This window comes from Podarcis liolepis (assembly GCF_965112155.1).
Source record: "Podarcis liolepis genome assembly, chromosome: 8".
NCBI lineage: Eukaryota > Metazoa > Chordata > Lepidosauria > Squamata > Lacertidae > Podarcis > Podarcis liolepis.
In genome coordinates, this window is record NC_139560.1 from 85,904,125 (window position 1) to 85,927,138 (window position 23,014).

General features: G+C 45.7%; 1 protein-coding gene across 3 annotated transcripts in view; it reads right to left on the reverse strand.

The window, feature by feature from the left end:
* Nucleotides 1-4,406: 4,406 nt before the first annotated feature.
* CYSTM1 (cysteine rich transmembrane module containing 1) overlaps nt 4,407-23,014 on the reverse strand; it is a 35,353-nt gene continuing 16,745 nt past the window's right edge. For all 3 annotated transcript variants that reach the window (XM_083519806.1, XM_083519807.1, XM_083519808.1), the window contains exon 3: nt 4,407-5,001. In XM_083519806.1, the coding sequence (XP_083375932.1) occupies nt 4,895-5,001 (107 nt within the window). In that variant the 3' untranslated portion in view covers nt 4,407-4,894. The remainder of the gene's footprint in view (nt 5,002-23,014) is intronic.

Genomic DNA, 23,014 nt, shown 5'->3' on the forward strand with positions numbered 1-23,014 from the left:
TCAGCAATAAGCACGAGGTCTTTGCGGAAAGGAACTGGTGTTTTGTTTGTGCTCCTGAATGCCAGTCAATCTGGGATTAACCTAATTCTGGTTACACCGGGGGGGGGTGTTGTGGGGAGATAGAAGCAGAACTCCTGTTCAGAGTGCTAGGATTCATTCTTTTCCGCTTGCCTCTCCCTGTAAAAAAAGGTGTGCAGGGCAGTTAATGTCTAGGGACCAGGAACACTAGGAAAAGCAGTACATAAGATCTGGGGGAACTGGATGTGCACTGACTGGATTTTGGCTTTCAACAGGATCGTGTTTTGGTGTGGCAAAGCTTGAAGTGGGGGATGGATTCCACAGCGAGGCAGATTAGGATGGTGGGAGTGGTTCATAGTTGGCATGGCGCAGTCAGAGTGCCCTTTCAGTGGGCAAACAAGCAGCTTGTTGCTGTGAAAGACGCCCATAAACCGTTGCCAAAAATATACCAGGGCTCTGTAACATTTGCGGCCCTTAAAGGGTAAGAGGAGGATGTCATGCTGCTGCCACCTTGTGGCTGATATCTGTACCATGAAGCCTGCTTCCCCCATTTTATCCTCACAACAACTTGGGTTGGCTGAGAGACAGTGACCCAGAGAAATACTGCCTCCTAGCTGTCCTAACCTGAAACAGCTCCTGTTTTATCCATGTTGACAGTGCACCATTGAAAATGCCCCTGCTCCAAGCTTGAATTAACACAGAAGAGACCAGTTGAGGACAGTATTTCTCCATCTGTAAATGGCAGGGACACTGAGCCCTCGCTTCTGGGGAGATGGGAAGATTGTGCTCAAGTTTCACTTTAAGTAGACCTGTTACTTAACTTAGTCACACTAATTAATTTCAATGGGTCTGCTCTGAGTAATAGGTATAGCAGTTACAATCTTATCTGGCCCTGGCAAAAATCTTACCTAGGGTACTGCACCATCATATTTTTCACACACACACACACACACACTGCATATCAGGCTGTATTCAGAGTTTAAATTGGATTATGCTAAATCTAGTCTGTTCTGGGAAGAAACCAAGTTATAGTCAGAACTTGAAAAATACTCCAAGCTCAAGGTGAGCCCATAATTGTCCTTCACCCAATGCTTCTCTACAGCCCTCCAGAAGGTATGAATAGCAGTATTAAGCCATGAGTAGAATCGATTTTAAACAAAAGGTTGGGCTGAGGGGGAAAGGGGAGGGGTCTGTTGGCACACCGTTGTGCGTTGGGAAGAGCTACTGTAATCTGGATCCCTTTTGGTCTCCCTGCTGGGGTTCAGGTTCTTGAGTCAAGCTGCCTTTTGCTTACTTCTCTGAAGGAACTAGAATTTCTCCAGTTACAGGCTGCTGCTAACAGATCACTAAACAGAAATATTGTCTGTGTAGAGACATCTGATGCTGCCATCTTCTGGTATAAACCCAGTTTTAATCCAGTTAACAGATTCTGGCTGTACTTACCAAGTCTAGGCAAGGTAAACATTGACAATCCTATTCAGACAACCCTCTAGCCTGTACCAGCTGGTCGGACTACAACTCTCATCATCCCTGACCACTGGTTCTGCTAGCTAGGGATTATGAGAGTTTTAGTTCAACAACATCTTTGGACCCAGAAGAGGGTGGCATGGGAGTGTTGTGGGCGTAATGACACACTCCACTTACAGAATGACCCAGAACCAAACCTCCGTGCAAAATGAGGATTGCCTTTATGTATAATATTTGACATAGCAGAATAGGAAAATAATTTAAATTATTCTTCTGCAATATCTGAATTATCTGTAATTAAATTCTTCTGCAATAACTGAATTCTAAAGAGTCCACTATAGTGCCATCTGTGCCCTTCCTTGAGGGTTGTAGCCAACAGGTGATAACAGAAGCTCCTGGCCTTCAACACTTTGGGTAGAGAAGCTTGTTGGAGGCACCGGTGGAACAGGCCTGGCTCCATCCGTTTGCTCAGTTGCTGCACACGGGAACACCTGGAAGTGCATTACTGAGCATCAGGCCTTGGTGAGGAGGTATTAGTGCACACAGAAGGCATGAACCATAGAATCATAGAGTTGGAAGAGACCACAAGGGCCATCGAGTCCAACCCCCTGCCAAGCAGGAAACACCATCAGAGCACTCCTGACATATGGTTGTCAAGCCTCTGCTTAAAGACCTCCAAAAAAGGAGACTCCACCACACTCCTTGGCAGCAAATTCCACTGTCGAACAGCTCTTACAGTCAGGAAGTTCTTCCTAATGTTTAGGTGGAATCTTCTTTCTTGTAGTTTGGATCCATTGCTCCGTGTCTGCTTCTCTGGGGCAGCAGAAAACAACCTTTCTCCCTCCTCTATGTGACATCCTTTTATATATTTGACCATGGCTATCATATCACCCCTTAACCTCCTCTTCTCCAGGCTAAACATGCCCAGCTCCCTTAGCCGTTCCTCATAAGGCATCGTTTCCAGGCCTTTGACCATTTTGGTTGCCCTCCTCTGTTGTCAACCCTTCTTGGTGCTCCAAACAGGTTCTGGGAACACTTGTGTAATTTTTTTTAAAAAAATCCTATCCTTGTTCCTCTTTCTGAGATCAAATGCAGCACAATGCTTCTGAGGAATTTTCATTTCAAAAGAGGCTAGTAAAAGCTGAAGTGTTGTGCTCATGATTGGGCCGGAGTGGGAGAACGAACGGAGAGCCTGGCAATGGCGCCATGGGAGATTTTCCTTGCTTCTGATACCAGCTGGTGTTGGATTGCCATCTCAGAGATTGCTAGCTCCCTCTGGTGGCAGCTATCTGTTAGCAGCACTTTTGTTGCATCTCTGTTGGCTAGTTAGTACTTAAAACTCTCCTTAGCTCTTCATTCTCTAGCTGTCCAGCCAACATCTACACCTTCTGAAATATTGACTGAGAGACTGCAAAACTGCTCAGATATTTTCAGTTTGCTTCCTGGAAGGCTTCTGTGCTTCTGAAAACCAAGCTTGTATTAAAATTTAATTTAATATAATTTAAATGTATTTTTTTTTAAAAAAAACCCACCTGTCTAGAACCAAGAGGGAGCTGTAGGTTGGCACCATGTGTTTTCTCTCTGTGTGAGAAAGACATGGGGGTGTATTTACCGCACACCAATTTAGATTTTATTTCTTCCACCTTTGGTAAGTTTGAGGGACTCTGTGCAGCCTTGTTTTCTTTTGGAAAACAATACATTGAAGGTTTCCTTTGCAGTGGCCTATTTGACACAAGGCACAGGTGGAGCAGGTAAGCAAGGCACACACACGCCTGGGCGAGGACTAAAGTAATGTCTGTCCAGTAGCCACGGACCTTACTGTAACTTCATTGCCCAACTGTCCTCTAGCTGCTCTTCTCAGCAGAAAGTCCGACAGATTTATGGTGCTTTAAATATTCATATTCCACTGTTCCATGCTAATATTATGATCCACAAAGCAGCTTAACATGAGTATAAGCATGAAGCAGATAAAACTGGCTGCGATGCGATTCCAAGAATTTACAATAGTGAGTAGTCTGTTTCTAATTCCTGTTCCTTGCCTAAAAAGATTAGGCCACGCTACAGCAACTTTTCCTAACATCATCTGTAGCAGTTGAAAGATTCCTGGGAAACATCTGAGAACATATTGAGCAGTATGACAAAGCCACCACAATCTAGTTCATTCCCCCCCCCCCTTACTAGGCTAAATTAATTTAGATGCTCCATTACCTGCCAAATGATGTTTTGAAAAATGCCCACTCTCAGGTATCCATGTATTTCAAAGGCACAGTCTTTCAATGCCAAATTGCTGAGCAACCCCCACCCCTGATTATTTCAAATACATATTACATGCAGGCATAATATATTCTGGTGGCACACTTTAGCTCAACCTTGTCTTTAAGTCCTTGCTTGATAGCCGTAAGTGACAAGGAACTGCATGCTGGTGAAGACGTTGGGCTGTCCTCCCTGTGCTTGGCTCAGAAGGTAAGCCAGCTGCCATGGGAAAGACACCCTCTCCTCCTCTAGCTCACAGCAGGCTTCAGAACATTTTCTGCAGGCTAGTAATTTTTGTGGGCTTAGGAAAATGAATCTGCAAGATCTGCAGCTTGACAGCAAAAACATTTAAGGTCCATTGGACTTGAGAATGTATTTGGCAAGGAGGTTTAATCTGGGAGAAAGGAAGGGAATCTTCCTTGAGTCTTTGGTAGATTCAGCACAAGCTTATCAAATATTTTTCCAGCAAGCTTAAGGTAGGAAAAGGGTGCTAAGTTCTTCACAGTATGTAGCCCTGCTATTCAGTTAAATACATCTGAAGCAGCTTAAGCAGAGGCTAGCTTCCAAAAGAGCTTTTGGGGAACAAACAGGCAGCTATTGGGCATTTCTATCTTTCGATGCCCTCTAAACACACACAGAATAACAAAAACTGACCGATACTCTTCATATTACTGGACCCAAATCTTTATTGAGCCCAATTTGTTAAACCAGAAATGAAAGCAAGTAAGAAAAACAAACAATGATTGGCTTAAATTATTGCATATTATTCCATTTCTAAGAATGGTAAAAATTATAAATACATAATTTGTAGTAAAAGCCTTTTTGCCAAAAAAAACATTTAGCACATTCTTTAAAGAACCACAAAGTTGTAGAAACAATGCTATAAAGACGTGGGGGGGAAAGGGAGGTTTTCCTCCACTAAAACTAAAAAGTGCATAACCAACATCACGGTGCTATCTCTAAGGCAGGCAGGTGTTACTGTCGCCTGTGCAAAGCAGATTTTTCATTACAGTACTAAAAAAGCAGTTGAGAAGATCAGAGGGAGAGGAGGGGGGAGAAGGAGGAGGAAGAGAAGGAGGAGGAGGAGGAGGAGAAGAAGAAGAAGAATGCATAGCACTCCAAGTCAGAGGTACTGAGGCTTGGCTTCTCGGGGCACTCAGGTCAGCATGTCCCAAAGGCAGCAGCAGCACAGCGCAGTCCAACACGCTGTCAGGCAGGTACTTTCGGCAGAGTTATCCCTTCGCTGCTCTTCCACAACATACACTAGGAAGAAGAGAAAAACACACGTCAGAGGGGCTGCACCCAGTTGCGACACATCACCCACAATGCAAGAAGAGGCCTGTGGCCAACTTAAGACTTTATTTACACAACTGTTCTCCCATGGCTAATGATACTCAGAGGGTCGTGGGGCTCAGTTTTGCCCAACATGAATTTGCCATGCTGCTTGCAGGTAACGTGGAGAGAGATATATACACACAGAGAAGCCTGGAAGGTTCTTGAATGTTCATCTTGCACATTTAAAGAAAATTAAGCATCTCACTCCTTTACTAATGTAGAAGGGTAAAGGTACCCCTGACCGTTAGGTCCAGTCGCGGACAACTCTGGGGTTGAGTACTCATCTCACTCTATAGGCTGTTTGTCCACAGACAGCTTCTGGGTCATGTGGCCAGCATGACTAAGCCACTTCTGGTGAACCAGAGCAGCGCAAGGAAACACTGTTTACCTTCCCGCCGGAGTGGTACCTATTTATCTACTTGCACTTTGATGTGCTCTTGAACTGCTAGGTGGGCAGGAGCAGGGACCGAATAATGGGAGCTCACCCCGTCACGGGGATTCAAACCACCAACCTTCTGATCGGCAAGCCCAAGGCTCTGTGGTTTAGACCGCAGCACCACCCACATCCCTAGAAAGGTGGTACTCTACCCAATTAAATAGCAGAAAGTAACCCTTCTCTTGCATTCCAGAATTCTAACCAATGAAAGCAAAAGGTGCTGGGATAACTGATAGCCACCTGGGTATTCTTAAAAACAGTTCCACTAAAACTAATACAAATAATAAACAATTTAACATAAAACTACCTGCACTTAGATTTTTTACTCTGTGTTGATCACCCTTTTGCGCTAAGGATCATTTCCCAAAAAACATTTCTGCCTTTGTCCTTGTGGGGCCTTCTTGGATTTGGCAAATGCCTGGAGGAAGGCAATCTCGATCAGGGCAGGCTGAAACTAACCAAACAGGTTTGTCTTGAAATCTATCTGGACCTTGCTTTGTGTTGCTAGCCTGAATGGATGAGGAGAGTCTAGCAAATGCCGTTTATGTTTGTCTGCACACAGAGAACACACTGTTTTGCTAGGCTCCAGCATCAGCCGACCCGACAATGGCTCCATTCTCGACACCCCCATTGCTTCTTGCCCACACGGCCACTGACACCTCAGTGTTACTGTAGGACATTCCTCATAGTCCTCCTGGGTGTGCGAAAGAATATTCAGCCCCCTTCTCTCTCCCCATCTGTGAATGGAAGCTATTTCACAACATCTTTAAACTTGGGACCAGTTATCTGAAGGATTTAATGTAGCGTATACCCTCCTTCAGGTCCCCTGGGCAGAGAGGGTCTTTCCAAAGACAGCTCCTAGATCACAGAAAGCGCTTCCCAGGGAAGCTCACCCAGCAGCTATGTTTGATATCCTTTGGGTGCCAGGGGAAGAGCAAAGTACCGTATTTTTCGCTCTATAACACGCACCCAGCCATAACACACACATAGTTTTTAGAGGAGGAAAATCCGTAGGCATGCCACCAGTAGGCATTCCCTCCATAACACGCACAGACATTTCCCCTTACTTTTTAGGAGGAAAAAATTGAGTGTTGTGGTGCAAAAAATACGGTGCTTTTTACCCTCCTAGGCCAGGGGTCGGTAAACTAAAGACTGGGGGCTGGATGCGCCCCCCCGGCTTGTAAATCCAACCCGCGGACCCTGCTGCCCGCTCGGTCAGTCCCCGCACGCTGCGGACGCCTCGCCACACTGACTTCCACGATGCTGGCACGGCTTCTGGGAGGGTGTTGACGCTGGCGCGGCTTCGGATTGCCTGCAGGAAGCTCCTGCAGCCAATCTGAAGCCTCGCTGCCCGCACACTGAGGTAAATCTGGCGCGGCAATAGACAGAGAGATGGGCGGGCGGGCCTGGTCCGCGCCATGGGCATCGTGGGTCTTCAGCCGGAGCTTGGCACGCCTACTGGCCCTGCGCCTGGCTTGGTGCTGGAGGGTGAGTTGCCCACCACCTGCCCGGCACTCCACATGTGTGGCCTGCCTGCCAACCTGGCCTCGGACGACGGAGCGGCTGCTGCTCATCAACAACGGTGGTGCCGAGACACGCTCCTGAGCGCGTGCAAAGTGCGTTCCTCCTCCAGGTCCGGAGGCAGCTGCGGGAATGGCTTGCAGGGTATTTATATTTTTCAAAATATAATCCGGCCCCCCACAAGGTCTGAGGGACAGTGGACCGGCCCCCTGATCTGATGAAAAAGTTTGCCGCCCTCTGCTCCTAGGCCTTTCAGAACTACATTGGGCAAGGAAAGGCAAAGGGACAGGGGAGGGAGAACTCAAGCTACGCTGCACAACACGCAGCCAGGCTGGTGCCAACTGGGCAGGAGGTATGGGGCCGCATCTTCCACATAGACTGGTGTGCTCTGCCCCCCCAACCTGAGGGAGTGTCATGGAACAAGAGGACTTGGGATTCAAAGCTTTCCCCAGTCCATCCCAACATGCCTCTCCCCCCTCCCTCATGCCAGAGGCCCAATGGCACAGGTGTTTGAGAACTGCATGGGTGGATCTCCCTCTCTGTCTACTAGGCTTTATTTCACCCGGGTTCAAGACCCAGTTTGGCACATACACCCCCCATGCATTTGCACAGGCACACACAGGCTGGGAGCTTCCATGGTGCCCCACTGGAGGCTTCACCCGGGACAAAAAAACTGGCTATTCCCCCCTGTAGCTACAGCTCTGCTACCCCCAACTGAGTTTGCCAGTTCATTGGGACCTGCAAGGAAGTCTCTGGGACAGGACTTTATCTGTGGTCACACTCAGACTATCATACTCTAATAAGTCAAGGGAGACTTGGCGGCCCCCACTCCCCACAACTAGGTAAAATGCCTCTTTTTCAGCAAGCTTTGACAATCTTAGCTGAGGAGTTCCACATTAGAAATGCAAATCATCTCGCAAAGAAGTACCATTTAAACTGCTGGATCGAATTTCCATATCGTAAATTAAAAGTGTTCGCAATATGTTTGTTATTATTTAATATCCACAATCAATATATTTAACTAAATATATATGATTAAATACACAATTAATAGATTTAATATAGTCAATTAATAAACAAATTTAATACACAAACAAATGTTCGTGTTTTTGTTAACAACGTAGGACACAAACATATTTTTTTAAGGCTTTAAAATGCTGCTTCTTGAATACTGCAGCCCACAGACCCACCCTGCTGGACCCTCCTGCTTTGACCATCTTTGCTATTTAGTTCCTCACAGCTGGAATTGAAGAAAAGCTTTCATAAGGTCTCTCAGGAACTGCAAGGGCTGCAAAGACAACCAAACTCCATCCCCTCAGCCTTGATTTTAAACTGGGCTCTCGGCTTGCGCCAATTGATTAGCATAGATAAGGTAACTGAGCAAACATTCTCAGTGACTGCTTGGCTTCCTCTTATCTTAATAACTTTGAAGGCTAATCCCTTAACAAAGGTAAAACCTGAAAGCCTTGTTACCACCTCATTCACTCGCCACAGCAAAAAGGGCCTCATAACTGTCCCCGGAGTGGTTTTGCACACTTCAAACAATTTTGGAAGCTGCCCTGGACATTGTGAGACATTAATATTTATTAAATAAAATCATCTCCAATTTGGAACAACTGAGTTTGGAAAAACTGCCAGCAGAAGCAAGTTTTGAGATATGGAAATACATTTACGGAACAGCTGTTTTCTCCCTAAAGATGAAGGGGGCCATCCCTTTCCAACTTCCTATGGTAAAATCCCCACCCCATATGGCACAACTGCTCACTATGGTGTGTGTGTGTGACAACACACAAGCTGAATGAGGAGACTGGGGGCAACACAGCTATGAATGTGGGGAGAAGCACGAATGTGGGGAAGACGCACAGTCCTGGGCTTCTCAGTGCTTGCACTTGGGCAAAGAAAAGAGGGTGGGAAATAAAAATTGTAATTCTAGGGCATCACTTGGGCTGGAGCTCATTTAAGTGCCTCTCTGACCAGAGGAAGAACAGGCATCCTGGACGCTCTGGCCGCCTCTTGGCTCTTAGGGGAGAAAGAAGATAAAAATAGCCTCAAAGTGTGACTAACTAGTTCCACAATTAGATGCAACTCCATTTAGAAATAAGTAAGGGAGCATTCCGGATTGGAAAAAAGTATGTTGGGTGGGTCTACAGCAGTTTGATCTCTGTAAAGTCAGCAGGGGGTGGGAAGGCAGTCAGGAGAGTCAAACATTGCACAAAGACAATAACAGCTTAGAGAGATCTTTGATCCGAGGCTGGGAGGCTGAAGGATTCCTAGATACAACAGGCAGTAAAACTTCATTGCAGAACACAAGCTGATAGCCGGCTCTGTTTCCAATGGGAGCGTTTTGCAAGATCACACACTGGGGACAAAGGGGAGGTCCTGCTCTCTTCTCTCTCGGCCCAAGTGCTCTGTCGAAAGGGTGTCACTCTGGGCTCAGAGACCATGCAAGCTGCCACTTTAAGTGACGTGGAACCAGATGCAAACAAATGTTTCACTCTTGTAAAGCAGGCAGAAAATCTGAAAGGATTCCAGGAGCCCAGGGGTTACTGGGGGAGGGGGAGAGCCTTGGGCCCCCTCAAGGCTGCTGTGCAAAACTTCCGTTCATCTGCAGCCACTGGCCATGATGGCAACCAAAGCACGTGGGCCGAGTGACAGAAGGCGGTGGGAACTCAAGATTTCCAGACTTTTTTGTTTACAGTGGTACCTCGGGTTATGTACTTAATTCGTTCCAGAGGTCCGTTCTTAACCTGAAACTGTTCTTAACCTGAAGCACCACTTTAGATAATGGGGCCTCCTGCTGCCCCCACACAATTTCTGTTCTCATCCTGAAGCAAAGTTCTTAACCCGAGGTAATATTTCCGGGTTAGTGGAGTCTGTAACCTGAAGCGTCTGTAACCTGAGGTACCACTGTACTTCAAAATTCCTCAGGGTGCACGTCAGCACTCCCAAACTCGCTATTTGCCCCACAAGATGAGGTGGGGCTGGAGAAACATGCAGTCACCATAGGTTAGAGGTTCCTGAGAGGGAACAGTTTCTCTTAATCTGAGTGAACATTTAAGAAATTGCACCTTAAATATGAAACAAAAATGAAAGACCCACAAAAAATCATTTTGAGAGGCTGCCCCCCAGAGCCGTTTCTCCCTTCTATCCATTCCTTCTCCTTATTCTTACCTTGCCGACCCCCCACTCACTAGAGATAAACCTGGGTGTCATTGGCATATTGACTCTCATAGCTCAAATCTTTGGACCACCTCACTCCAATGGTTTCGAGACAATGTTGAGCACCTACAGTTGCCATGACAACTATGAAGTATTGATACCCTCCGGTTGAGACAGGAATGTTGAGGCCTCCCAGAGCCTTCACTACTAAAATCCTCAACATAAATTCTGGGACTATCCCAGTCAGGTAAGGGAGGAAACCCGCTCAGTAGCAGGGGAGGAAAGTTCACCATCGGAACCCACGATCCGCCACAAGTATCCATCACAAGGTAGGCAGGTGCCAAAGTAGACAACGGATGCTGGGGAGCAAAGATGGGCTCACTCTGGATGACCACCAGCACCACTTGGCCCTTTGCTTTTGCTGAGCCAGAAAGAGCAACCCACATGTCCCAGCCCACGTGCCCAGGTCTCAGTAACGCAAGCTGGTTACACCTGGTAGGATGGGGTGGTCTTGGATTAAAGTATGTGCGAGCAAGATCTCATTCTGGAATGACCTGGCATTTAATCGCACCACCAGCTGACCTTAGAAGCTGGTAGAACTCAGGGATACTGTGGCTGAGGGCAAGTCCAGAAGACAGAACAGGCATCAAGTGTCTGATCTGCCCTTTCCTTCACCTGCCCTTGCCCCATTTTGACCTCTCCCCCCACCTAAATCACTTATTCAGGTGCCTTCTTCTCCGCCCTTCCCAACTGTTATCAGTTTATATACTGTTTAATTGCCAAAGTGGATTCTAAGCTGTTTACAAGCATAAAAACGATTGCAAAAAGAAACACAAATATTCATTACTAACATGGACTCTAAAACAATTGCACCAATTGCACCAATATAAACATCCAGAGTTAAAATGTGTGACCATGACACACCTGTTCCAAACCATCTCACCACACCAATATATTAAAATAGTAGCAGAAGCCAACAAGTGAACTAATAAGTTGTTAAAATGCACGAAAGCAAGACTGGCCAAAAGTTGTTGATAACACTTGCAAGGCCTGCAGCTAATTCTGCTCCAAAGCCCTGTCAAAAACTTTACACTTGCTGCACCCCTGAAATAAAAAGGCAGTGTGTGTGGCTCAGCCCCTGAAGCTGGAGGCAAGCGAAACGTGATCCTGTGCCAACAGCCACTGTAACAAGAGCTCCGCTCGCATGCTCCAAAACAACTTGAGGACATTTGGAGAAAGAGAGCTGCTGCTTTGCATAGGTCAAAAATATATATTGCATAGATCGTTCCAACCATATTCTCCCACTGCCACCATCCGCATTGTCCCTCTGGTCCATCTGCAAAGGTTCTTGCCCAGTGTCAAGCCCCTACCTGGTCCCCACCCCCTTTTAAACTATGGGATAGACTAAAGATCTTTCAACACAACACCCCACCTATTGGGCCAGGCAGTTGTAATCTTCAAGACTGCTTAATCTGGGCTACAGGGAAACAGACCCTGGAAAGAGAAGGGGTAGGTTGGCAGGCAGAGGTAACCGAGGCAAAGATCATTTTGGGAGGCTGACAAAGTCGCAGGGTAGCTGAAAGCAATAGAACTTCACTTTATGCCTTTTGACTGGCTGTAAGAGAAGGAAGCAAGGTGGCAACTCAGCCAAGGCCTCTCAAGAAATCAAATCTGGGTCATGTCAGGGTACCTGGGCTCTGGATCCCTCCGGGTCCCACGCAGGCAGATGGGCCACTAGCCAGAAAGAGGACTCAGCAAGTAGGTATTTTCATTGTTCTGTGTCAATCAACAAGGGTTTTAATGGAATCATTTAATTGCAGAGTTGGAAGGGATCACAAGGGTCATCTAGTTCAACTCCCTGCAATGCAAGAATCTCAACACATGGTCCCCCATCCAATTTGAAACCATAGCAGACTCTGCTTAGCTTTGAAAACATGCTAGCTGTTTTGAGAATTCCAATTCTGAAAAGTGTAACTCCTCCAGAATTTTCTTGGACTGTATAGGCTTTCCCTCCCCTACAGTATGCCCCTAACCTTTGCAGCCAGACTCCCTACTCCATCACAGGGCCAGGGTTTCAGGCTACGGAATAGGATTATTACAGCTTACCTTTTTATATCTCACCAGCATATTGCCCACCTATAACACTGCTATGTGCCTTTCTCTGTGCGGATGACTTTCCTAGGGAACGTGGTGAAAGCCCCTTAAGCCCTCACTCCCAAAATACCGTATTTTTTGCTCTATACGACTCACTTTTTCCCTCCTAAAAAGTAAGGGGAAATGTGTGTGCGTCTTATGGAGCGAATGCAGGCTGCACAGCTATCACAGAAGCCAGAACAGCAAGAGGGATTGCTGCTTTCACTGCGCAGCGATTCCTCTTGCTGTTCTGGCTTCTGAGATTCAGAATATTTTTTTCCTTGTTTTCCTCCTCCAAAAACTAGGTGCGTCTTGTGGTCTGGTGCGTCTTATGGCACGAAAAATACGGTACATGCAGCAGTGAGACACTTGTGTCAGCAAGATGCACACCTGCCCCCACCATGTCTACCAGAAGGCAGAGATGTGCACAATGCCTACTGACTGCCCCAGTGGGGGAGCCTGAAACTTCTCACATTAGCCTGTAGTCCATCCTTCTCCCCTCCTGCCCACTCCCAGCTAGGTCCCCACAGTGTGCCAGCCTGGAAGGAAGGAGAGCTGCAGAAGGGAAAGCACCCTTCTACTTGGGGCAAATTGCAGCCCCCCACAAACACACTTTAGATGTTGTTGCAGCAGGTGCATGTCTGAAGATGCAGAGTCTGCTGCTGCTGCCGCCACCACCCACCCTTGGCCCAGCACACAAGGCAAGCCTGGGGTCTGCTCCTCCCTTAAACTATTTGGGTTCTACATATTTTCCTTATGTGGAGACAAAGCCCAGAAGCTGCAAGTAGCCCAGCTAGGAGAGAGAGCAGGCATATTGGGCAGCATCTGTAGCAGGACAAATAAGGTGCAGGAACCTATTGCAACACTCTCCCTACGCAAAGGAGACCCCAGGCAACAGACAGAACTGGGAAAGGGATCTCTTTAACTATAGACCAAACACAAAGGAGGAGGCTTTTTGTCAGCTGGTGTCACTCCACTCCTGGCAGAAATGTGGGAAAAGTTGGTGCTGCTGAAGTTTGTGCTGCTGATGTGAAGCTACTAACACAAGATGCAAGAGTTATAATAACTTCACTGATTATGCACAGAATCTTGCAAGACTGTGAATTTCAGCTCACAACCTTGCTTTTAATTGCTCTTAACATCATTTTAATACCAACTGAAGACTCCTTAGTATTTATTGCCTTAATATGATTGATGTTAGTATTTTGGGGGAGCAATCCTATAGCAAGATCAGCTGTGATGAGTAGTAGCCCTGGGGATGAACAGAGTTCAGATCTGGTGTAACGTTACACTGGCTTGCTTTGTGCCAGCTTCTTGTGTACCTCAGGCTGGGTTTTAATTTGAGGCAGTTTCTACATCAAATGCGTTAAGCGATCTTTGTGTTGGCAATTGTTCAATTCTTCTGTGCTACTTTGGATTTAATATGGGTTTTGATAACATTATGGTTATGTTTTAAACTTTGTTTTATTGAGATTGTATATTATCTAGAGAATTCAGGATGAGGCAGTCAAGAAATACTCATGAATATTTTTAATTATAAAAGTAACGTATTTGTTCACGTTTTGGACCAGGCCCAAGGCAAGAACACTAACCTCCATGAAAGTGGAAGGCACTCACCTCTGCATATCAGAAGGATCTCGCCCCACCTGTGAGAATCCTGAAAACTGAAATTTGTAAGCCATGCAGCCCTTTGTAGCTATGCCCAAAGCTCAGAACTACCACTCTAGAATCAGTTACTTTTCTAAAACCAATAAAGCAGATTCTTCCTAGAAACTCGCCGAGCCACTTATGGCAGCGGATATAGTTAAAAACTTCCTACCTGGAGTCCTAAAGGCAGAAAAAACACTTCTGAATCCGAACCACTGCCACTCCCACCACCTTGTAAGTTCATTATCTAATCAGCTGCAGAGAAAAGAGCGCTATGCTTAATCATCTCTGGGTGTTGAGACATACACCAGGTACCAGTCCACACAATGTAAACAATATTCACGGGTGTGTTTTTTTTATTTAAAAAACTGCATTACCTTTGTCTTACTGCAGCGACCTTTATCTTGGGTACACACATTTGGTTTCTGCCCATACTGGATGATTAGCTAATGATTAACCTAAGAAAATTGAGTTTTAGAAATGTTCCCTTGTACTGTGAAAAGTTAGATGCACCTGGGAAGCTGGGTCAGTTTATCCAATGCAAGTAGCAAGAAAAGAAGCTCTTGGAACAAAACCAGCGACTTACCTAAAAGCGGGAAATAGCCATTTGTCCGAATAAAATAAAAAATAAGTTATTTCCCAACTTTATGGGCCAGCCTAATTATAGGACTGGCACTGAACATCTGCTTTGTTTACCTACAGGGGAAAGCTCTTGGGAAGGAACACTCAGATTACTAAGCCTTTTTACTCACCAAGCTCCTCCTTCCAAGCAAGGCAAGGCAATGTGCTCAATGGGGAGTCAAAGATCCCCCTTAGCTACCAGAAAATAATAACGTAAGCGGGGGGGGGGGGAGAGATTAGTGTCTCCTCTATCAAAAAACACCTGTTTAACAGGCACTCACTCCATGGATTTTCTTTATGAATGCACAATTCCATTCTTGGGTCACTCTTGAACCCACCATGTGGGAGATGTGAAGCTGTGTTTTCTCCAGTACTGTCCAGGGTACAAACTGCCTTGCTTCTGTACTGGATGAAATTGCAGCAAAGTGGGGCCGTGTGCCCTATTTTACAGAGGACAGTCCTCTAACGGGAAGTGGGGGCTGCTCAAGTTCACTTTAAATATAAAGGTAGAAAGGAAGAGCATGGACCACAGCGCCATTAAAGCACAGCGCCTAGGGCTTGCCAATCAGAAGGTTAGCGGTTCGAATCCCCGTGACGGGGTGAGCTCCCATTGCTCGGTCCCTGCTCCTGCCAACCTAGCAGTTCGAAAGCACGTCAAAGTGCAAGTAGATAAATAGGTACCGCTCCGGCGGGAAGGTAAAACGTTTCCATGCGCTGCTCTGGTTCGCCAGAAGCGGCTTAGTCATGCTGGCCACATGACCCAGAAGCTGTACACTGGCTCCCTTGGCCAGTAAAGCGAGATGAGCGTTGCAACGCCAGAGTCGTCCACGATTGGACTTAACGGTCAGGGGTCCCTTTACCTTCAGAAAGGAAGAGCAAGGGATTTGGAGCATATGGCACACAGAGTTGCCCCCCAAATGATATTTGGGGCTAATTTATAAAGTTGGGGTGAAACCCTTCCTTACATGTATGTCCTGATTTCAGATGTTCTTAGGGTTGTTACCCCTATAGCTACAAATGGGTATTAAAAGGGGGGGGGGGAATCTTCTGTTAACTAGATGTTATCTTCAAACTATATCATTTCCACCATTTCTTTTTTCTACTGAATCTGATCATGGTCTTCCAGATTACTTTTCTGAATTATCTATTGGTGCATCCACAGCTTTGAGCTCCCATGCTATGCCCACAGTGGTCTGGTTCACACAGCACACCTTGGTTTGTCTTAAACCATGGCTTAATCGTGACCATGCCTTGCCCAGGTCGTGCGGCTTCTGCCACTTGCAAAGGTTTGTTCTCGTTTTACTTCTGGCTGACTCAGGTCTATGGATGGATGGCAAGACCTACTACAGCTTCCTTCAGCTGCACCAGGAGGGTGAGAAACCAAAGGGCCACACAGAGAGCAGCGGAGAGGCATGTTCAATATTTAACCATAGTTTAAGAGAAAATGTGGCTGAATGAGGCAAATATATTTGGAGGGGAAATACAATGAATTTATGCATTTGTAGCTAGAGTTTATATTCCCCCTGGAATGTATAATTCCCCTAGAAACAGGTTTTTGAAAGATTTTTTAGACAGTTTCCTTTTTGAACTATAGCAAGAAAACCTGTTATTTACTGGTTAATAAAGATAAATATGTTCCAATTTACACAGGGGATACGTTCCAAGGCACCACACATTTAAGTGAAATCATGTATACCTGAAACACCATTGAAAAGCTTGCAAGCACCCCGTTCCCCCCCACCCCTTTTATGACATTTTGGGGTCACTTCCCGGTTTGGCGCAATGCCCTTGTGCCTGCCCGTGCACATATCTGACGCGCCTAAAATGACTGCTGCCTATACTGTATAAGATTTCTGTTTCCTCTAGCAGCCTAACCGATCAAACATTTTATCGCATGAAATGTGCTGGGGATCACCCATGACAACCTGGTTATTTCTAGTTTTGTAATGACTGGTTATTTCAGCTGACTGACTCGTTAAGACAAAATGGCATGCACGTTATTATAAGGAAAAACCAAATATACGACAAGAGTGGAGGTACTTCTCAATTATAAAAGCATCTTATTTGGCTTAGCGAGATAGAAAACTTACAAACACAGTGTGAATGTTGACAGAGCAACCTTACAAGTTATTTTGTGCAAGATTCTACGAGAAAAAAGTCAACAATAGTAAACTACCCCTACATCTGTAAGTTGTCCAGTGCTAGATTGTCTTGGCCTAAAGTGGCGAAAACCAACCTGTGCCTCCAGCACAGAAACAGATCCAGGAAACGAGCAGCTCTGAACTTGTTCTTTCAGGGAGAGTGTAAATCTAGCACAATACTTTACATTACACATATGTTTATACACACACATTCTGGTATCTGTTAATATTTATTATTCAAATGATGTCTAGCTTTGGTGACAACTGCAGGGCTGTGTCACATTTATGTTTGTGGTGTCCAATTACGAATCGCTATTAAAAATGTGATATTATCAAGGTGCCACTGATGTGAATTGTGCATTTGTTCACGTATTTTGAAAAAATAAATAGAAAGTGCAACTGCATGGGGGTGGGGTGGGAAGAGAGGCAACTAGCCATTCTGTTTTTGCCCCTGTAACCAGGAGCCACGTGGCAAAGAGCTTTTCTCTCCCAGTTTCTCACACTGATTGGTCTCCGTTTCTTGTTGGAAAAGGCAGAGTAGAGAACTAGGAGTCCGGAATTGCCAGCAATTGTTTTCCTTTAAGCTTGAGATCAATCCAGGATTGCATAATTCCTTTATTGCATAATCTGGTTGGAGCCAGTTAAAATGTTACGCAGATTAAGTTTCTGTTTCATGAAAATGAAAAATACAGGAGGTTGAAGGGGCAGGGGAGGAGAGACTAAAATCCCAGGTGTCTTAATTTTTTTGTGCCCGTTTGACCACACAAATGTCACTTAAAATGCAACCTGCATGAAGCCAGCAGACAGCCAGAACCTTTTCCTTTCTAAGAGGAGATGCACATGTTGTTGTTTTTAAAAAAACACAGCCCACGTGCCTAATTAAACTAACTCTTCCAAGGCTGGATAAAAAACATGATGTGGCCTGTTCCCATCTGGAAAGCAAGGATCATTGTAATTACAAGCTTTCCCCATAATTGTATTCTCATACAACGAAATAATTGACCTGTTGAATTTATGTCTGCCACGTCCAGGAACTCTGTCTTCCCACAGCACCAATCCTAAATCAAACCCTAGGCTCTCATCCTGTACCCTTTAAATGCCCATTAAATACAACAAGACTTAATTCTGAGTGGATAGGTATGCCATGTAAATTCTCAATGAGTCCTTAAGTTTCTCTGCAAAATTTTCATATTTGCCTTTTTGGAGGTTGGGGGAATTATTTAAAATTCACCAAGACTTATGGTGCAGTAGTATTTACAGAAAATGTCTAGAGAGTACCGTATTTTTCGCCCTATAGGACGCACTTTTCCCCCTCCAAAAATGAAGGGGAAATCTGGGTGCGTCCTATGGGGCGAATGCAGGCTTTCGCTGAAGCCTGGAGAGTGAGAGGGGTCGGTGCGCACCGACCCCTCTCGCTCTCCAGGCTTCTGGAAGCTCTGCGCAACCCTCGGGAGACCGGCTCTGAGGGTTGCGCAGAGCTGCCTGCAGTCCCGGGATCAGCGCAGCTCTGTGCGCCATCGGGAGCGGGGCGCGAAGTCCCGCCCCGCTCCGGATGGCGGGGCAGAGCTGCCTGCAGTCCCGGGATCAGCGCAGCTCTGCACGGCCATCCGGAGTGGGGCGCTAAGTCCCGCCCCGCTCCGGATGGCGGCGCAGAGCTGCCTGCCGTCCCGGGATCAGCGCACGTCTCCCCATCGCCAGCCCCACAAGCTCGGGGGACAGCAGGGAGGCAGAGCGTGCCTTCCCACTGTTCCCCGACCTGGTTCTTCCAGCCCTGCACCTGGGGGGGAAATAAATTTTTTTTTCTTTATTTCCCCCCCCAAAAAACTAGGTGCGTCCTATGGGCCGGAGCGTCCTATGGGGCGCAAAATACGGTACCTATTTTCAAATGAACCCACCACAGGAAAGAAGCATCCTGGTTAACAGGAAAAAAGGAAAGGCAAGCTACAGAGAAGTAAGGCGGAAGCAGGAAAATTACGCTAAAGGAGAGGGCGAAACAGAACCCAGGGATTCCTTTGGCCTGTTGTTCAAACAACTTGCTTATCAATCATTCACTGGCTAACTCACTTAGGCTGACTCACTTCACAGAAATCACTTAGAAGGCCTGGTACCTGTCCATTTTGCTTCATCCATTTCTCCTTAGGAGGGCTGGGAGTTCAGAGTCCAGGACCTTTGCTCAGGGCATTAGAGAAGGAAATCCTGGGTGCCCTGGGACCAGTGAGAACCAATTTGGCAGCCACTGGATTATACAATGCCAAGGCAACATCCCCCTACTACAGTGGTGCCTCACAAGACGAAAAGAATCCGTTCTGTGATTCTCTTCGTCTAGCGGTTTTTTCGTCTTGCGAAGCAAGCCCATTGACAGATTAGCGGATTAGCGCTATTAGTGGCTTTTAGCGGCTTATCTGCTGATCGGATCAGCTGATAAGCGGCTTAGCGGCTTAGAAAAAGGGGGGAAAGGAAAAAAACCCGCAGGAACTCGCAAGCCCATAGGAAATTCGTTTTGCGAAGCATCTCCAAAACGGAAAACTCTTTCGTCTAGCGAGTTTTCCGTCTTGCGAGGCATTCGTCTTGCAGGGCACCACTGTATTAAATATCTTTACTGACTGCTTGTATGCATATTTAAAATTATTTTAATACAGAAGCACTTTAAAATAACTTACACCATAGTAAATAAACTCAGTGTTCAATAGAATTTTATACTATATTTGTTGTCCATTTTTCTCTTACCTCAATATACATTTAATAACTAGAATTTCAGCTATTTTACATAACTCCCCCCCAAAAAAAAACATTAACGTAGGAGAGTTCATTACTTCCCTAATTAGTTGCTGCATAAATTCAAAAAGTAAAAGATATATAGGATTTTGGGGGGGAGGGGGTCTGTTTTCAACTGATTTAAATTTACTTTGCAAATTTCCAAAGCCTTTCATGAATTAACGTGCATCCCTTTTGTGACTCATGGGGTGTCAAATAAAGGCCTCTGATACCTCGTGAATCACAAGGTCTGTACATTTCAAATTACTTCTTTGCTGCTTTTCTATTCCAAGGCTGCTAAAATGACGAAGACATGACAATCATAGAGTAAAGTTAATGAAATTAGGATTACTACCAAGCAAAACCATGACACTGCCAGCAGACAATCAAAAGTGTAAATGGGACACCTATTCTCTTCTACCTGATCATATTTCTGCCACATCAATCTATTCCCATTGATTAAAACACAGAATAAAATAGGGCGATCCAAAAGATACCAAACCTGTTAAGCAATACAAAAGCATTTTAAGCATGACTATTCATCCTTAAGCACAACACCTTTAACTAGCCCCAATCCTGAACGGTTTTCTAAATTTAAAAAGTTGCTCTAACATCTTATATGACTTTCTACTACGAGAAACTGTTGTGCCAATATATTTGCAAACTTCGCCCGAACTCCACCCCTTCTTTGTCATTGCAGGAAGATTATCTTCCTATGAATTATTGAACCTCTCATTTCCTTGCAGTCTGTTTATAACCTGAGACTGCAATAAAATGAAAATGAGCTTTAAGGACATGTGGAACAGAGAGGCTTCGGAATGTGTTGCTGTAATAGCTAGCATTACACGTATAATTTTGTAATTAATAATTCCTGAAATACTGGAATCCTTCACTTAGTGCCACATAGATATAGAAAGGAAAAGGAGTCCATTCTGTCAGGTCCTGTGCAAGCGGTCATCCAGGCTGGGCCCTGGTCAAGGGTCTCAGGAGCTCAAATGGGCTCCTCACTGGCTCTGCCCCAACTGAACTCTTCCTACTGGGCTATGGGTGGCCAATAAATACACTGGCAGCACCACTTGTGAATGGAAGACGGAATAGAGTGGTATTATTACTTCCCTTGATCTGGATAGTATACTTGATGCTGCCTAGAATAGCATTAGCCTTTTTTTGCTGCTGCATCACATCGTTCACTCATGTTAAGCTTGTGTTCCACCAAAACCCCTAGATTCTTTTCATGTGTACTACTAGTAAGCCAGGTGTCCCCCATCTTATATTTGTGCAGTTGGTCCTTCCTGCCTAAGTGTAGAATCTTACATTTGTCCCTACTGAAATTCATTCTGTTAGTTTGGGCCCAGTTCGCCAATCAGTTACGGTCATCTTGAATATTTGGCGATTTTGGCTACCTCTCCCAGTTTAGTGTCATCTGCAAATCTGATGGGCATACCCCCAATTTCTACATTCAAGTTATTTATAAAGACATTGGACAACTGCAGATATTGCCATTGGGCCAAAGCTGGCAGATGGACCTCAGGCATCTGGAACACAGGGAGGGTGTGGAAGTAGTAATTGAGGTGAGGGAACAGCAATACACAATAGTAATACATCCCATCAATAATTGCCCACTAGTGTGGATGGGAAACACTGAGACAGATTTCGATTGATAGCCCTCATGTGTGGATGAACATGCAACACACACACACACCCCACTGGAAACACTGGAACTGTGCAAGCCATATACACATTAACACTTCAGTGTGCGCACAGTCTATGGCTCTGCTTTTTTCACACATGCAGGCCAAGACCTGATGCTGCAACTGGTATTTAGACAGTAGCCTCCTCTGGGTTCTCTACACTCTTCTCCTGAACCTTTCTCCTTGCCTAGTTACCCGGGGTGGTGGTGGTGCAGCTACAGGAATAAAGTGGCTTTCATTCTGGGGACTTTGAAGAGCACGTTGCTCTTTATAGAATGGAAGGGAAGTAAAGAGAGCCTGGCAGATTTTTACAGTGGAACCTTAAGGACAGGACTGTCTCAGGTAAACATTCAGCTGCAGAGAAGGGAGAACTCAAGAGTCCAGACCTACAGACAGAATGTGCAGTATGGGGGAAGAAAGTGGGGCTGGAAGATGACAAGCAGAGCAGGCAGCCACCCAATGAAAAGAAAATGCACATTTTTGCATTCCACACAGTGCCTGGGCATTTTTTGATGCACTGCCCAAGTTCAGGCACTTTGTCGTGCCAGCAGCCACCTCCCCCCCCCCCACAAAATTTGTAGGGAAGATTGATGCAATGCCATCAACATACACAACAGTGACAGAAACATAGCAGTGGGGGAAAGGATGTGATACAAACAAGCATGTTGCTCTCCCAGGTGTTGACAACCTGCATTTTGACAGCAGGAAAGACAGAGGGAGGAGAAGGGATAAATAAGGGCAGTTTGCACATGCAAGCAAATGCAATTACACATTCTCTGATGATTAAGTGATAAAAAGCCTGTGCACACACTATACCATCATTTCCCTCAAAGAATTCTGGACACTGTAGTTTGCCCCTGCAGTTACAATTCCAAGCAACCCCTAACCAACGACAGTGCCCAGAATTCCTTGAGGGAAAGGATGTGCTTTAAAGGTGTGCTGCGTTCTTGAGAAGGCGAGTTAAAAGAGCTTTTTAAAGATGGAAGAAAGAATCACACTTTTGCTCAGGGAAATAACTCTGAGAGATGTCTGGAAGAGCAGGACACATTCAGAAGACAGAAAAGAGTGGGAAAAGGCAAGACCATGTTCTAAGGACAGGAAGTTTATGCTGGATATGAATGAAAGGGTTCCATGGAGACAGAGTCCAGAAAAAGTCAACAGCTTTGCCAGCAGAGTTTGAGATAGGTGTGAAAAGATCTAGGTGGGGAAGCCACTGGAAGCCAGCGGAGAAGGTTGCAGAAGTCAAGGTAATGCATGATGAGAGAGGAACAGCAGGAGCGTCTGGGTTAGAGAGGTAGCACTGGGCGTCCTCAGCTCATCAGAGAAGAGACAATGTGGAGAACAGGCCTAGGAAGGAGCCCCAAGGAACCCCCCCCCCCAGAGAAGGGAGGAGCCTTTTCTTCAAGCCTGACACATGAAGTGACAGTAATGGCTACCTGGGATTTCACACAGGAGAGTGACTATTTCCCTCTATATGCAAAACACCCTCAGCTGAGGGATGACACAACCCTGGAAGTCCCAATATTACGCAGCCTCCATTGTTTCAGGAAAGACTTGTGTAGCATTTGCAAGTCACATGAACTAATTTTAAAAGTTGCCTAACCTTCATATATTTAATTGCCTTATCTTCTATAATTTAATAGCCACTGAATTTGGGTTTGTTTTAAAGCAAAGAATCCCAGCCCATCCTCAAAAACACCCATGGAACGTGGAGTAGGCTGCTACTGTGCAAACGCCAATGCTTTTGCTCTTTGGCATTCTCTGCAGTGACCTATTGCCACAGGGCCTGAAGAAAACAGGAAGATACTACAGTATCTCAAGACAGTACCTGCCAGTCC